The sequence below is a fragment of the Cheilinus undulatus genome, linkage group 7, assembly GCF_018320785.1.
Source record: "Cheilinus undulatus linkage group 7, ASM1832078v1, whole genome shotgun sequence".
In the NCBI taxonomy this organism is placed as follows: Eukaryota; Metazoa; Chordata; class Actinopteri; order Labriformes; family Labridae; genus Cheilinus; species Cheilinus undulatus.
In genome coordinates this window covers 52,549,189-52,564,137 of record NC_054871.1, presented here as the reverse complement: position 1 = coordinate 52,564,137, position 14,949 = coordinate 52,549,189, and the positions used below count along the sequence as shown (strand labels likewise).

The following is a 14,949-nucleotide window of genomic DNA, read 5'->3' as shown; positions in this document are numbered from 1 at the left end:
AACAAACCTAACTACAGATTTATTTTCAATTTAATGCAGTGTTCCCCAATTAGTTTTTCCTGGGGGCCAAAATTTTTCAAGGACAGAAAGCTGGGTGCCAGACATGATTTCTTGAATGTTCACACACATACACACACACACACCCACACACACTATATATATATATATATATATATATATATATATATATATATATATATATATATATATATACACAAACACACACACACACACACACACACAGAGTATGGCTTAATCAGCTACACTTTAGACAGAGGATTTCTTTGCAAGAAATCTAAACAGGTCAGTCATAAATATGCTCAGGTGGCAATTTTAACACATTTTTAACGTTGTTAGGACCCACTGATGCTACAAGTCTGGACAATTCATTATAAACATTCATTCAGCATGACTTTTTATGGCTTTAAAATGGCATCCTGTTGTCCACAATATCTGATCAGACCCTGAGATTATTTCAGCCAACCTGGGATCAGTGCATAGTCCAGAAAGAGTGTACGTAACCAAATTTAGTGTAAATTGTTGAGCCTTAAGAGTTTCTACAGATATAGCCTTTTGTAATGGTTTATTTTGTAAGTTTTGTATTGATTTAAGCTGAGGTAACTTTACTTCCTGTTTATTAGTAGCAGACTTTTACTTTGAAAGCGCCAGAAAGGAAGTGACTGAAGTAACACAAGGTAACTTGACTATGGTGAGAAAAGTTAGTGGAGCAACGTAAACAAAAAGAGCTACGGTAGAAAGTGAAAACCTAGCACTCCCTGTGCGGGCATTAAGCTCTAACGGTGATTTTTTATGCTTTTGGGACTTCTGCAACTACAGTTTGTTTGACTTTGTCCAGTTAGAATAAACCACAAAAATCATCAGTATGAGAGTCAACCGTCATTCACTCAGGAGGGATGCTACAAAGAGAGTGAGAGTAGGATCCTGCTGAGATGTTTCCCTGACTGCTGCACAATTACTTCTCAAAGAGCTATAAACCCTCACCTACTGAGTGAAAACTTGACTTATAAGCCCATGCCTGAGCCACAGCAGTCATTCTTCTGCATGTCCGTTCTCTCTGAGTCCTCCTGACATCTCTGTGCGAGTCATAAAGTGGCACATCTCCGTGCGTAATTATGTCTGTGACCTCTGCACCAAGACAAAAAAAATGGCGATCTCTCATGTCATAGGACAGCCTGTGTCCAGGTTAGGAATACATTTTCAGTTATAAACAATTTGTTTTATCATTGTGAGAGTAATTTTTACCTTTTTTTGACTGAGTTAAATACACATACGATTTATAAACTATGTCCCGTTCAAACGTTAGTGATCAAGACCATAATTGCACGTCTTGTTGACATAAAATTGAATTGTATGTAAATAAATGTAGTTGGTATTAGTTTGGCATTACAGATTCTTTATAATGAGGGATTAAATCAGGCTGACATTGTACTGAATCACCAAAGCGAGATATGATGTCTGCGTTTGTGGCTGACAGACTGTTATGCAGGGAAAGTGTTTGCTATCCTGAGAGCAGCTGTTTTAATCCCCCACAGGGAAAGAAGTTTGGTTTGACAAGGCTTTAAGGTCGTTAAGGCCTGAGCTACAGAAAACTAGTCAGAGGTGCGGGAAGGGCTGGACTCTATCATCCATGCAGCTGCACATGGGGGTTAAATTCTTTATCTTCAACTAAAGAATCAATATTAAATTAGACGATAAATACTTCTCCTTCAGTCTTAAAAATTATACAGTCTGTATCAGCCTCTTTTTGGGCAGCATGTTTGCAGAGGTGAAGTGATGAAGCAGCCTGCTGCGTGTATTTCTACAATGTTCTTCCCTGCTCTAAAGAGAGTTCAAAGTACCATAACTCATTTATTGCATAGTATTATGACCTTTCCTAGCTGTAATTATAGAAAGATCATGATAAATGAGTGAAAATTTGTATTATAAACACCTAAGAGGGTAAAAATTAAAAATTAATATATATATATTTTTTATTTCCATATTTTTTCCAAATGTCTTGCAGTCCAGATGACACCTGCTGGCGGGCCAGAAGTGGCCCGCGGGTGCCATTTGGGGATCGCTGCTTTACAGGGTCTTTAATGGTCATAATTTCAACCCAAAGATGCTGTGAGTAGAGAGAGAGCACACACTGCACAGTGGTGAATGATCAACATTGAGATCAGGTAGAGCTGTTGTTGACTGAACAGTGAAACTGAGAAAGTACACTCTAAAAACATAGAACCACATCAGCACTTCACACAAACGCACAGAAAGCAGCAGCATTTTGTTTAATCACTTCTGGAGTGGTGCTGCTTTCTGCACTCTGCGTGTCATACAGCAGGCACTCCGTCACAGAAACAGTGCTGTTAGTGTTTTTATTTACTGGTCAGTGAATGACCTTTATTAAGCTTTATGAAGTCCCTCAGCATACCCTACAGATCCACTCATTAACATTTGTGTCTGTCACAGTCAGAGAGCGGAATAAGTTTTTCTTTACGCCCTGCAGACTTTAGACAGCAAGCTGCACCTGCATCCAGAGTCGCTGCATACACTTCCACTGAATCAATGATGATGGTTCACAAAAACAATTTTGTAAATACATTCTTTTAAGGAAAGTCTGATTTATTTTACATTTCATTAGACAAACAATATTTCTGATCCTATTTAATGACTCTTTCTAATGTGCAGGTTGGAAATCAGAAGTAACAAACTGAATCAGTTTGTTACCGTAGTAACCAAAGAAGCATCATCGTCATTTAATTTACACTAGTTTTATATGAGAGATGAAAGTTCTGGTATGGTGGCCTCTGTAATACCAGACTGAAGTCCACTGAGCCTCATGCTCTGTACTTTCCTTTGACTGTATTATTCCAGGTGTCTGACCTTACACAAACACGGTACCAGCTGTTTTTACATCGTGCCACTGCACAGACCAACTCTCTGAGGTATTTAGATCGCCTTTGATCCTCATCTTTATAAACCAGCCCACCTGCTGTTAACTTTGTTGGAGCTGTCTCTGTTATACCCTATAATACCCTATATTAACCTGGAAAATACTCAGTGAGAGGCAGACGTAGGTTCTTTCTCTCGCCTCTTTAGCTCACTTAGTTTTTATGATGCCTTTGTTAATGAACTCATTTGTCATTTTGAACAAACTCTTAAGCATTTACTTTAACCTCTGGTTATGGCTGTGTTTAAAACACTCTAGTCAGACATGAATCATGTAGAATAAAAGATGATCTAAAAGAGAGGAGATAACTTCAGTGATGCAGCCTTTGTCAACTCTTTTCTGTGTTTCTGCTGATGTGCAGCTGACTGTAGACTGGAGTATTTTATCATCTCTTCAACTCTTTTCAGATAGAAAACAATACCTTATTCACTCTTTCAAATATTGACAATTATGAACGTCTCTCGGGATTTTGTTTCTAACTTATAAGGGTTCCTAAAATATGATGTGGCTTTTAGACTTTAGAAGATGCTTTGTTTTTGTTTTAGGATGCTTCAAGCCTGTTTTATGCTTGATGCATCTGCGAGGTTGTGAGTGTCCATGCGTCGAATATTACGACACACCTCTTTGCGGGGGTCCCGCATGGCCAATTTTCCTCTAGCAGCGCACATCCCTGAAATTTTTACAGATGCGGATGTGGAAGACGTCAAAATGGCCAATTTTGAGGAGCTTTTGGTGACAGAAGTCTGAAAATATGAACACCTGTATGATTCTTCTTTCTAGAACGCGAAGAGTCACAGCAAGTGTCTGACAATGTTACAGGGCAAGAATGAGTAGATGAATGGTTTATAAAAAGCCAAATGTGGTGCAGCAGGTCATCAAACCTGTGGGAAGACATACAGAAGTACCAGAAATGTACTTCCTTGTCTATCTCTCACATTGGCTGTACAAGAATATTTTACTCCCCCTCGTCCTTCCTCTCTTGGAGGAGTGGCTGTTAGAGATGGGCGATACCAATGTTTTTTAATTTGACACGATACCGATACTTTTTAAGTAATTTTATTGAGACCGATACTGATACCGGTACTTTTGAAGAAAGAATAAAATATTGAACTGGCAAACTTTCATAGTTACACATTTCAGGCAGTTAAAAAGGTGCATGCAGGTCATTCAGAAATTAATTTAGGGCGAAAATTCAATCAAATTAAAATATTGAAGCAGGTAAAAAGAATAAAATAAATAAACTATAATCATAGCACAAACTTGTATATAGAATTAAAATATCCACAACATAACCAATTTCTTTTCCTTTTTTAAATTCAGATAGAAGGGCTATATTGGCCATCTATACCCACCAACTTGAAACAAAAATGTAAGAAATACAAGTCATCAAAGGTTTTTATAGAAATATTTATCTTGTTATGTTTCTACAATTTGGTCTTTATACATTTTATGGTATTGGCATGTGGTCTCAGTATTTTTTGTTTTCTTACAATTTTGAAATTTACTTAGGGACCACACTGAGTGAGGAAAACTGCCATGTTCACATCACAGAGTAAAAAATGAATTCATATGCGAGCGAGTGGAGTTGCTGAAATCTGTTACTCATTAATGATGGCAGGACGGCAGGATCAGCATGTCCGATTGTTCCTTAAAACCATGTCACACGGATGAGCAGGTAAAGCATGTTTGATTGGTCTCCAAATTCACACGACATGGACTGGCAGTAAAGCCAAAACAGTCTGGAAGAGAGAGAGGCAGGGAGGCACTTGGTGGAGAAGCAGTGGTGAGACATATTTTATAGTACTCATTTGGTATCAATACTTTGCTAAAGAGATCGATACCAAAAGAGTACTTGGTTAATATCGATATATCGATACTTTAGTATCGATACTCCCACTCTCTCTTTTATGCTGTAACAACAGTAAACACAGCAGCTCCTCTTCATGGTTCTGCATGATGTAAACAACAAATCTCCCTCCATGACTTGCATTAAACACGTTACAGACATGATTCTTGAAGACACTGCCCCTCAGCTTTTGGGAGAATATCAGTTTGTGGCGAAGAGGAAGCCGGCGCTAGGTATAAATGCACCAGATGTTTCTGCATCATGATTCCTCATCAGTTTTTGTCTGATGAGGAAAGCATAACTGAGCCTTTAGTCTGACCTTATTGACTCCAATCATGCAGAAACAGTTAACCTGATACTTCTCCCTAAACTCACAGCTAATTTAGCCACTTCATTTTTAGTGAAAACTAAGCCAAACCTCCCGCCGTATAAGAAATAAAAAGCTTTTAAAGCTCAAAGATTCCTGGAGGAGGACCCACATCAGTGTGTGATGAGAGGAGAAGAGGAGAACTATTACAGAGGCTGAGGTTGAATTCAGATTTGAGGAATCATGAAACATGAAGTTAAAGAAAAAGTAAAAAGAGAAAGAAAGAGGAAGGAGAGAACAGGAAGCGAAGTGAGTAGTGGTTTTAAAATCAGGTGACGACAAAGACAGAAGAAGAAACTGTTGATCAGCTAACAGAGCTGTGTTACAGGAAAGATAGCAGAGGAGACAGGAGCTGATGTGACTGGGATATAGGTATGGGTACCTTTCACATTTGAACTGGTAAGGTACCGATTCTTGGTACCTGTGAACTGGTTACGGTACAAAACGGTACCCATTTTCGGTACTTTTGTGTGTGATAATAATATGCAGTAATAAATGTTATATAACCTTAAATCTTCTGAATTTTAGATGTTTATTTCTCAATATCAAAACACTATCAAATATATCAAAACAATATCAAATACTGTTTGTAATGTAACATCACAAGTGTTTTTACAAATTACTCCAGCATAGAAAACCTAAACTATCCAGTGTTTTTTCTTTATATTGCACAAATTTAAACCCAGCCCCACCGCCCCGTATTCCTCTAATTTCACCTCTTGGAAAAATGCACTTTGGGGTCTATGGAGGGAGAATAAGTCTAAAACAAGTGAACAAGTATGGAGTCAAAATAACTGACTAAATAAATAAAGGTATAAAATTTTACCAACTAAAGTATTACAAATGAAATTAGACAAACTACTCCCTCTATCATCTTCTTTCCTCATGCAGTTCTTTATCCAGCAAAACTCAGATGCCATCTTTCCCTGGTAAGAGCAGAGTCTGCTCCTCACTCATCAATCAGTCATGTGACTGTCCATGCAGAAGCAGAACCGAGCATTAATACGAAAAAACCGTCACACATCCAACAGTGCACACTGAGTCCATTATGTTCTATTAGTATTTACTGCAAAAAATGTATAGAAAGTGACATTGTTTCATTCTGCGATGAAAATAAGCAGTGAGGACGAGCCTGTGGCTCTGTCACTCCTTCAAAATCACTCTGGATCCTTAAATCCTTACAGAGCACTTCATACGGCACCAGCTGTGCCAAGTTGGAGAGATGGAGAGCAACTTTTAGGAAGCACTCACACTAGGCAGTCCATGCTGTATATTAATCCAGAGTCTGTTAGGTGACTGAGCGAACAAACCTGTCCCTTTATCTAGTATATTTCCATAGTTGATATTCACATGATAAAAGGGCAAATCACGGCATTCAAAGTGAGGATTCGGTACAGAGGGGGAGAGCAGGAAACAGCGGGAGTCGATTTAAATCATCAATCATCACACTACTTCCTCAGATAAGAAGTTTTGCCATGGTAAACCTTGAACTTTATGTCTCAAATATTGCAGCATAATCTGCAACGTATTTTAAAAGTGGAGCGCGACCTTTGACCACTTCCTCTCAGCCAAGCTTTTTTTCTTGATTCAGTGAGCTGCTACCAATGTCATCACTCTCATGTGTGCAATGCTGCGTTCGTGTCTGGCATGGAAAATTGACTACTCTTCCACTCTCTTGCAGTCACAAGGATGCATTTGGGTTCCGAAACATGGTAATCGGGACTACCGACGGAATTCGGTCGGTACCTATAAAAGTCCCGAATTTGGTACCCACCCCCACCCTTACTAAGATATATATAAAACTTGCTCTCTTAATGGTAATATCATAATCATAAATACAAAACTCCTTGTTGTAATTAGGTTACAGGTATATACTCAACACTTTAAATCATTAACATTGTTTTTAATAGGCACATAAAGTTCTCCCAAATAAACGTGCTTTCCATGAATATAAATCGCTTAAAATCAATGAGAATGGCGTCTGTAAAGCAGGGAAAATCTCTCAGGGAGAATGTCCCCCGGACCCCCCTTGTCTTGGGCTAAGCCCCTAATGTTGGCCACACCTAGCTCCGCCCCTGTTCTCAGCTCTACCTCGCCAGCCCCCTGTAGCTGGAGACAGCCAACCTATGACAGAATTTCGGTTAATGTTGTCGAGCCAATTTGGCAAACAACAAGCGCGCAAACATACCGGTGCATAGAAACTCATGTGCCATGGCCAGGCACAAGCGCTGGCACAGCTCTGCATGGCACCGCAGGTCTGTACTGTGATCCGCAACAACGTGAATTTAGAAATATTTAACTCCTTCTTTGTGAGCGTAGTTTAGTGATAAAAATCATGAAGTCTATTACAGCGCTGCATCCTGCTGCAGCAGCAATGCCAGACAAAAATAAAACCATTGGATGGTTTTAAAAACATTCAAACTTATTTTTACTACTTTTTATGTTAAATTAATGAAGTTTATTGGTGCTGATTGGTTATTTTAGCACTGAAGTAGTCCCTAACGTTTCATAAGCTTCATATAAAGTGAACTTGCAGCAGGACGGAAGTCAGCATTGTTGCACTACGAAGAAATAATATCACAGGCCAATCTTTATCTGTTTAAAAGCACACTGAACATTACTGAACATTCCCATATCCTATATGATAATAGGTTATTATGTCTCATTTCAGCTCTAGAAGGAGCTGAGAGGAGGTAAGAGAGAGGAAAAAGGGTACGTCTGTGTGGAGAGGAAAAAGAGAGAAACATCATTTGCACCAGTGTCCTGAAGTAAATGTTAACTAATATTTTTATTTTATTTATTTATTTTAACTGAAGTGTTTTGATTTAAAAAAAAGTCAATGAAGCAACAAACGTGATGAGGCATGGAATTCCATTGATTAAAACATTAATAGCAGACTATAGATGCTATAGATGAATTTTTAACAGTACCCATTCTGACAACTTTGATGAAATGTTTTGGTCCACTTCAGCTCTTCATTTGGTAGCTGTTTGACTTTTTAAATGTGGATTAAATAACCACAAAGGACAGAGGAAAGGATAATTTAACTCAATGGAATCTAGCTCCCACAGCTAACATAAAAGAGCTGTTTCTTAGAACAGGCTTGTTCATGAATGGCTTATCATTTCTCTGTCACAAGGTTTATTCAGTTGATAGTATATCACAGTTTCAATTAAAAGCATGTTTGTGACAAAACAAGGCTTGCCATGCCAGGTTATTCTGTTAAACTGCCACAAAAATCACTTTTTGCTTAAGAGTAGGGATTGTTCTCAAGGTATATAGAAATTTTCTGATGATAACGGCAGCACAGAGATCCATTTAGAACAGTTAAGTTCTAACTTTCCTCTGTTCCCATTCATTCCTTTTTTTTTATTCAAGTGGTACATGAGGGACAGTGAGAGATGAAGAGGGGGAGGAAAAGAAAAAAAAGGAAAATAGATAACATAAAAATAATATAACAATAATAATAAAAATGTTTATCTGTTAATATATATTCATAATATTAGGATATAATAATAAAAATGAACATTAGAGCGTTATGTCAGTATAGGGAGTTATATGCAGAGAAAAATAATAATTTATAATGGTAAGATTAATAAAAATAATGATGATGATGGTAGTGATAATAATGATAATAATAAAATAATAGTAATATAATAATGATCGTAATAATAATAATAAAATTAATAATAAATAAAATTAACAATTAAATTAAAAACGGACAAAAAATATATGTACAGTTGAAACCAGAAGCTTACATACACAATATAAAAAGGCACATTAACTTTTTTTTCTCACCGTCTGACATTAAATCAGATTAAACTTTTCCTGTTTTTGGTCAGTTAGGATTACCAAAATTATTTCTATTTGCTAAAGGCCAGAATAATGAGAAAAGGATTTTGTTAGACAATTTTTATTATGTTCTTTAAAGTCAGAAGTTTACATACACTAAAATTACTATGCCTTTAAACAATTTGGGAAAGCCCAGATGATGATGTCATGTCTTTGGAAGCCTCTGATAGGTTTATTGACAACATTTGAGTTAATTAGAGGCACACCTGTGGATGTATTTTAAGGCACACCTGAAACACACTGCTTCTTTGTGTAACATCATGGGAAAATCAAAAGAAATCAGCCAAGACATCAGGAAGAGAATTGTGGACTTGCACAAGTCTGGTTCATCCTTGGGTGCAATTTCCAGATGCCTGAAGGTGCCACGTTCATCTGCTCAAACAATTATACGCAAGTATAAACACCATGGGAATGTCCAGCCATCATACCGCTCAGGAAGGAGACGGGTTCTGTGTCCCAGAGATGAACGTGCTTTGGTCTGAAAAGTGCATCTCAACCCAAGAACAAAAGCAAAAGACCTAGTGAAGATGCTAGCTGAAGCTGGTAAGAGTGTGTCATTATCAACAGTCAAACGAGTCCTGTACTGACATGGGCTGAAAGGCCACTCTCCCAGGAAGAAGCCATTACTCCAAAAGAAATATAAAAAAGCCAGATTACAGTTTGCAAATGCACACAGGGACAAAGACCTTAATTTTTGGAGACATGTTCTGTGGTCTGACCAAACTAAAATTGAACTTTTTGGCCATAATGACCATTGTTACATTTGGAGAAAAAAGGGGGAAGCTTGCAAGCCTAAGAACACCATCCCAACTGTGAAACATGGGGGTGGCAGCATCATGTTGTGGGGTTGTTTTGCTGCAGGAGGGACAGGTGCACTTCACAAAATAGATGGCATCATTAGGAAAGAACATTATGTGGAAATACTGAAGCAACATCTCAAGACATCAGCCAGGAAGTTAAAGCTTGGGCGCAAATGGGTTTTCCAAATGGACAATGACCCTCAGCATACTGCCAAACTGGTTACAAAGTGGCTTAAGGATAACAAAGTCAATGTTTTGGAGTGGCCATCACAAAGCCCTGATCTCAATCCCGTTGAACATTTATGGGCAGAGCTGAAAAGGCATGTGCGAGCAAGGCGGCCTACAAACTTGGCTCAGTTACACCAGTTCTGCCAGGAGGAATGGGCCAAAATTCCTGCAAACTATTGTGAGAAGCTTGTGGAAGCATATCCAAAACATTTGACCCAAGTCATACAGTTTAAAGGCAATGCTACCAAATACTAATGACATGTATGTAAACTTCTGACTCTCAAGGAAATAATAAAAAATGGTCTAAAAAATGATCTCTCTCATTATTCTGGCATTTAGCAAATAGAAATAATTTTGGTAATCCTAATTGACTAAAAACAGGAAAAGTTTAATCTGATTTAATGTTAGACGGTGAGAAAAAAAAGTTTATGTGCCTTTTTATATAGTGTAAACTTCTGGTTTCAACTGTATATCAATAATAATAGATAGGATTAAAGATTTTAAAAATTTGAAAAAAATAAACAGCAATAAACAAAGTGCAAATACCTTACATGAAAAGATGTCCCCATTCATTCCTAATGGCTGTCCTCCTGATGACCTCCTACAGACATTTGGAATACGTGATTGCAAACAACCTAGAAGATTACATGAGTTAAGTTTGGGTGCATTAAGGGAAATACAATTTTTTTATCTGCTGAGGCTCTTTTTATGGTTTTGAAAGGTGCACCATTTGGAAAATCCAGTTGATTCAATGTCAAAATCAAAATTTAGAAGGTTTGGAAATGTGGTCTCCCTAGTTTAGCATCATGTGTTCAATCCCCAGTTTTCCATTAGCTGTATTTCTGTTTCAGGTGGAGGAGGGCAGTAAAGCAGCAGCTGTGAGCCTCCAGGTAGGAGACGAGCTTGTCAACATCAACGAGATTCCCTTGAGTGGTTACAGACAGGAGGCGATCTGCCTGGTGAAAGGCTCCCACAAGACCCTAAGTCTGGTGGTGAAAAGGTAAGTAACCAATCCCCAGTCCCCTCCTGGGCCCTCTCTTCCTGCATCTGCTGCTGTCACAAGTGCATCTAGTCACCATAGTAACACTTCCAACAAAACCAAGACGACAGTGGAGTGGAGTCAGACAATCCCTCTGGTCCCTGCAGCTGTTAGTCTGTATCTTATGCCTGAAGACTTGCCTGCTCTTTCTGGGATCTCTGTCTAGTCAGAACTGTGGAGCTCTCGGTAGCCAGATAGTCCTGTTTTGCCAGGTTGCATTTCAGAGTTCAGGGTTTGTGACACAGTTTTTCATGCTGAAGCTGAAAGAAGGTAGCGGCTGAAGGTAGCATCACAGACTCTGTGAGCATGGAGAGAGACGGACAAGAGGAAGGTTTTCAGATGCACAGGGATTTATTTTAGAAAGTCAGCAGTGATGGGGCTTTCATAGTTTGTCTTTGCAGTGATTAATCCATGTCTGTTTCTTCTTACCACAGAGCAGACTGTTCATAAACAGGCCATAATCCACATTTCTCTCAGAAGCCTCTCTGTGCGATGGATTGACTCTGAGGTTCTGTTAAGTATGTGTGTCTTGTTTAACTGATGACTGATTCATCAACTTGAGAGCTGCAGGCCTCTGAATAAATGGTGGTGTTGTTTGTAACACTACTCCTTTTGTCTCTTTGCTGTCTGCATTTCATTCTGTATTGTATTATATCATAATGTAATCCTTTAACAAATCCTACCGTACAAGGAAGTCCTCTCACCATTTATTTCTCCACAAGGACACGGCTGTGATGCTCCCTCATTGTTTTATACTCTCCACAGGCAGGTCTCTGACAGATCTGGAAACAGTGAGGCTTTACTATCAACAATCTATGTCTCTTTCTTGTGGGACAACTCATAAGCCCTAAATAAACAGTAAAAACAAACAATTTTCTACTAAAGTTGGATCATCTTCCACAAAAGAAAGCCATATTCCTCAGTTTCAAGTTGCATACATTTTCTTTGTTCTACAGTGCATGCTTTGCATGAATACTAACTTAAATCAGGGCATACTACGTCATCATAATGTTGCACCTTGAGTTTTAACCTTTGTCTTTTTCATATTTCATACTAAGTTAGCGATGTATTGAATTATGTGAAAAATACAGTTGCCTCACTGCTGTTTGAGACTGGTAGTGTGAGACGCATGAATCGGCTACAGTGCAGCTCGATTTTCAGTTTGTTTGCATGCAGACACTTCGGGCTTTCAGACTGCCTGTGTGAGTGCTGCATCTCACACCCCTGATACGCACGGCTCACGCAGATCTAGACAACTAAGGTCTCACCTATAGTTTTTTTAATCGACTATAATAGACAGGAAAATGACAGGGAGCCATATTTACCTTGTTGTAGCAGTGATACTCACTAGTAGAGCATGTTTGCATGAGTAGAAATACATCACAATAAAGTTTTTCTCTATACCTCAACTATTAGTGAAGCTTTCTGTTTCCACCCAGTGTAGGAACCAGATCTGTCCGGGGGCCTACACCTGCTGATGACGTGGCACATTGTGATTGGCTGTGACGATGTAGCGCATTTTTATTGGCTGGAGACTAGGGCTTAACGATTTGCAAAAATAATCGAATTGAGAAATGTTTCCCAAAATGTTGCAATTTAATATGCAACTATTCTTGGGGTAATCTTGTGTATTTTACAACAAATTCAAGCAATAGATAATTCCATAGATAAGATCATGTGTATTGAAAACACTGAAATTATTTCAGAAGCAATTACTCCATAGTTGCATGAATCTGAATATGGGGGTGAAACAAGCTTTACGCTATAAAGGAGGCGGCTGGGGTGGAGGAGGTGAGGCTGGCTACCAGCTGATCTCAGCTGGGGTATGACTTTCATGAAGCAACGCTAGGCTTCATCAGTTTTAGATAGAATAAGCTAACTATTTTTGCTTGTATATTGCAAATGTGATGTCATTTGCTTTGTTTAAGGGCATTATCATTTTTGTTTCACTCATTTTAATTAAGAAAAACATACGTAAAACACTAAAAGGAGAATTTTTGTAAACCATTAAAAAAAAAAAAAATCACACTTTAATGTTTGCATAATGTGCATAAAATCTCTGCTGCAAAAAAAAAAAGATTTATTAAACTGGTATTTTTGACACATTTCAAGTTAAAGAAATATTGCAACTTCTGCGATTTGTAAATTGCAGCAGGCCACATTGCAATTTTATCTAATTTGCAATTAATTTCCCAGCCTTACCCCTGATGCATCTACAGTAGAGGCTAAGGGTTTTATCATGCATGTTTAAAACTTCAAACAACGCTTAGGCCTTGTACACAGGTAGCTGGGTATTTTCTAAAATGAATATCCCCCTTCATCCGTTTTTAAAAATACTTTCGTCTACACCTGATCGTTTACAAAAAAAAAAAAATCATCCACACATAACCGGTAAATCCGCCATTAAATGCTGCTCTAAGCATGTCAAACCCATAGGTGTCCTTTTGTTAACATTATCTCTTGTATTTTCCTATTGATTTAATAATGAAGACTGATGCTTATGCTGGGTACCTTTGACAGAACAGTATGCATAACTACTAGATGTGGGTATTGTCATTTCAGTTTATTTGTAGGAGTGAATGGAGAAGGACATTTCATTACATGGTCCAGGCTCATTGTTCCAGTTACATTGTTTCCAGTCTTTCAATCCCATGGGATGCTTTCTCCCTTTTGCTTGTCTGCTTTGAAGAATTTTGTTTTTCCTGGCATCTCAAATAGCCTCTTCAGTCACTCATTTTCGAGGCCACAATAACTAGTCTGTGTCCGATTTAGAATACAGTGATAATAGTTTATCACAAAACCTCACAGCTTCAGCCCAAGCTCCTCTGCTCCCTGGAGATTTTGTTTCAAGCTGGTGTTGGATGTGTTTTACAGTGTAGCATTCCAGTTCACTGCCTGCACCCTTAAAAAGGCCTGATGTTTGACTGCAGATCAATCTGTGCCCGGCCTTGTGCATTGTAAGCCGTGAAACACCTTTCCTTTATCTCAGGGATCATTTTGGATAGTTGGAGTGAGGATGAGGAAGCTGTCAGAACCTGCTTCTGTTTGCAGGTGTGGTCTTTTCACAGACAGCACCAGGGAGGAGTCTAATTTATTTTTCATGCAGTGACTCATGGGAGAATGTTAGTGTGATGTCACAGGGAGAGGAAGAAGGGGAGAGGCCTGTCACACACATTTCAGGCAGGTGTGGTTATCTGTGGGAAAGGATCTCAGTCTCACAGCACATGCCCCAACAGAACTATTGAACACTCTGTGCTTCAACTTTGCTCTGTCAAATGAGAAAATCTGCAGTTTACAGATGTTTTCGTATTTAAAAACGCCCCCAATGCAAAGCAGGGCATTGGCTTTGGTTAAAGTGCATGTCTTCTGCTCAATTTGTTTAATTCTTACCAACTCTAACCACTGGGCATAGTCAACTCTGTAATTGTACCATAATAACAGATTGTAGTTACATGCATTCCAGTTGGCTTTTCTTTTCTTTGGTAAATGTTCTAGGGTTTTTTTTTTTTTAGCGCTCCTCTAGCTGTGCAATTACACAAATTGTTTTAACACTGGAGTTCTCACTCAAGGCTGATTTATACTTTAGCGTTCATGAACTCTATAGCATACACCGTTGGTCCGTGTGGACTGATCCTGGCTGATGCACATAGTCCAACATGCACCTTCTCAAAAGTATAACCATATGGTGAAACTATGCAGGCCACAAGCCCTGTGATTGGCAGGGTAGCACTGGATGACTGTCAGTCCCTGAGTAATGTCTACAGGTATACAGTCTTCTGCAGAGGGAGATAAATGGCTGTAGACGGGGATACAACGAGTCAAATCGATTATGCCACATCGAAAATGATCCGTCATCGAGAGAGAGAA

At 38.6% G+C, this 14,949-nt stretch overlaps 1 protein-coding gene across 2 annotated transcripts in view; it reads left to right on the top strand.

Annotated features, from left to right (window-relative positions):
- Positions 1-14,949, top strand: part of shroom2a (shroom family member 2a) — a 144,480-nt gene that overhangs the window by 56,980 nt on the left and 72,551 nt on the right. The window contains exon 3 of one of the 2 annotated variants that reach the window (XM_041791220.1): positions 10,895-11,043. The exons of the other annotated variant lie outside the window; for it this stretch is intronic. Coding sequence (XP_041647154.1) covers positions 10,895-11,043 — 149 coding nt within the window. The remainder of the gene's footprint in view (positions 1-10,894; positions 11,044-14,949) is intronic. 2 annotated transcript variants of the gene reach the window in all.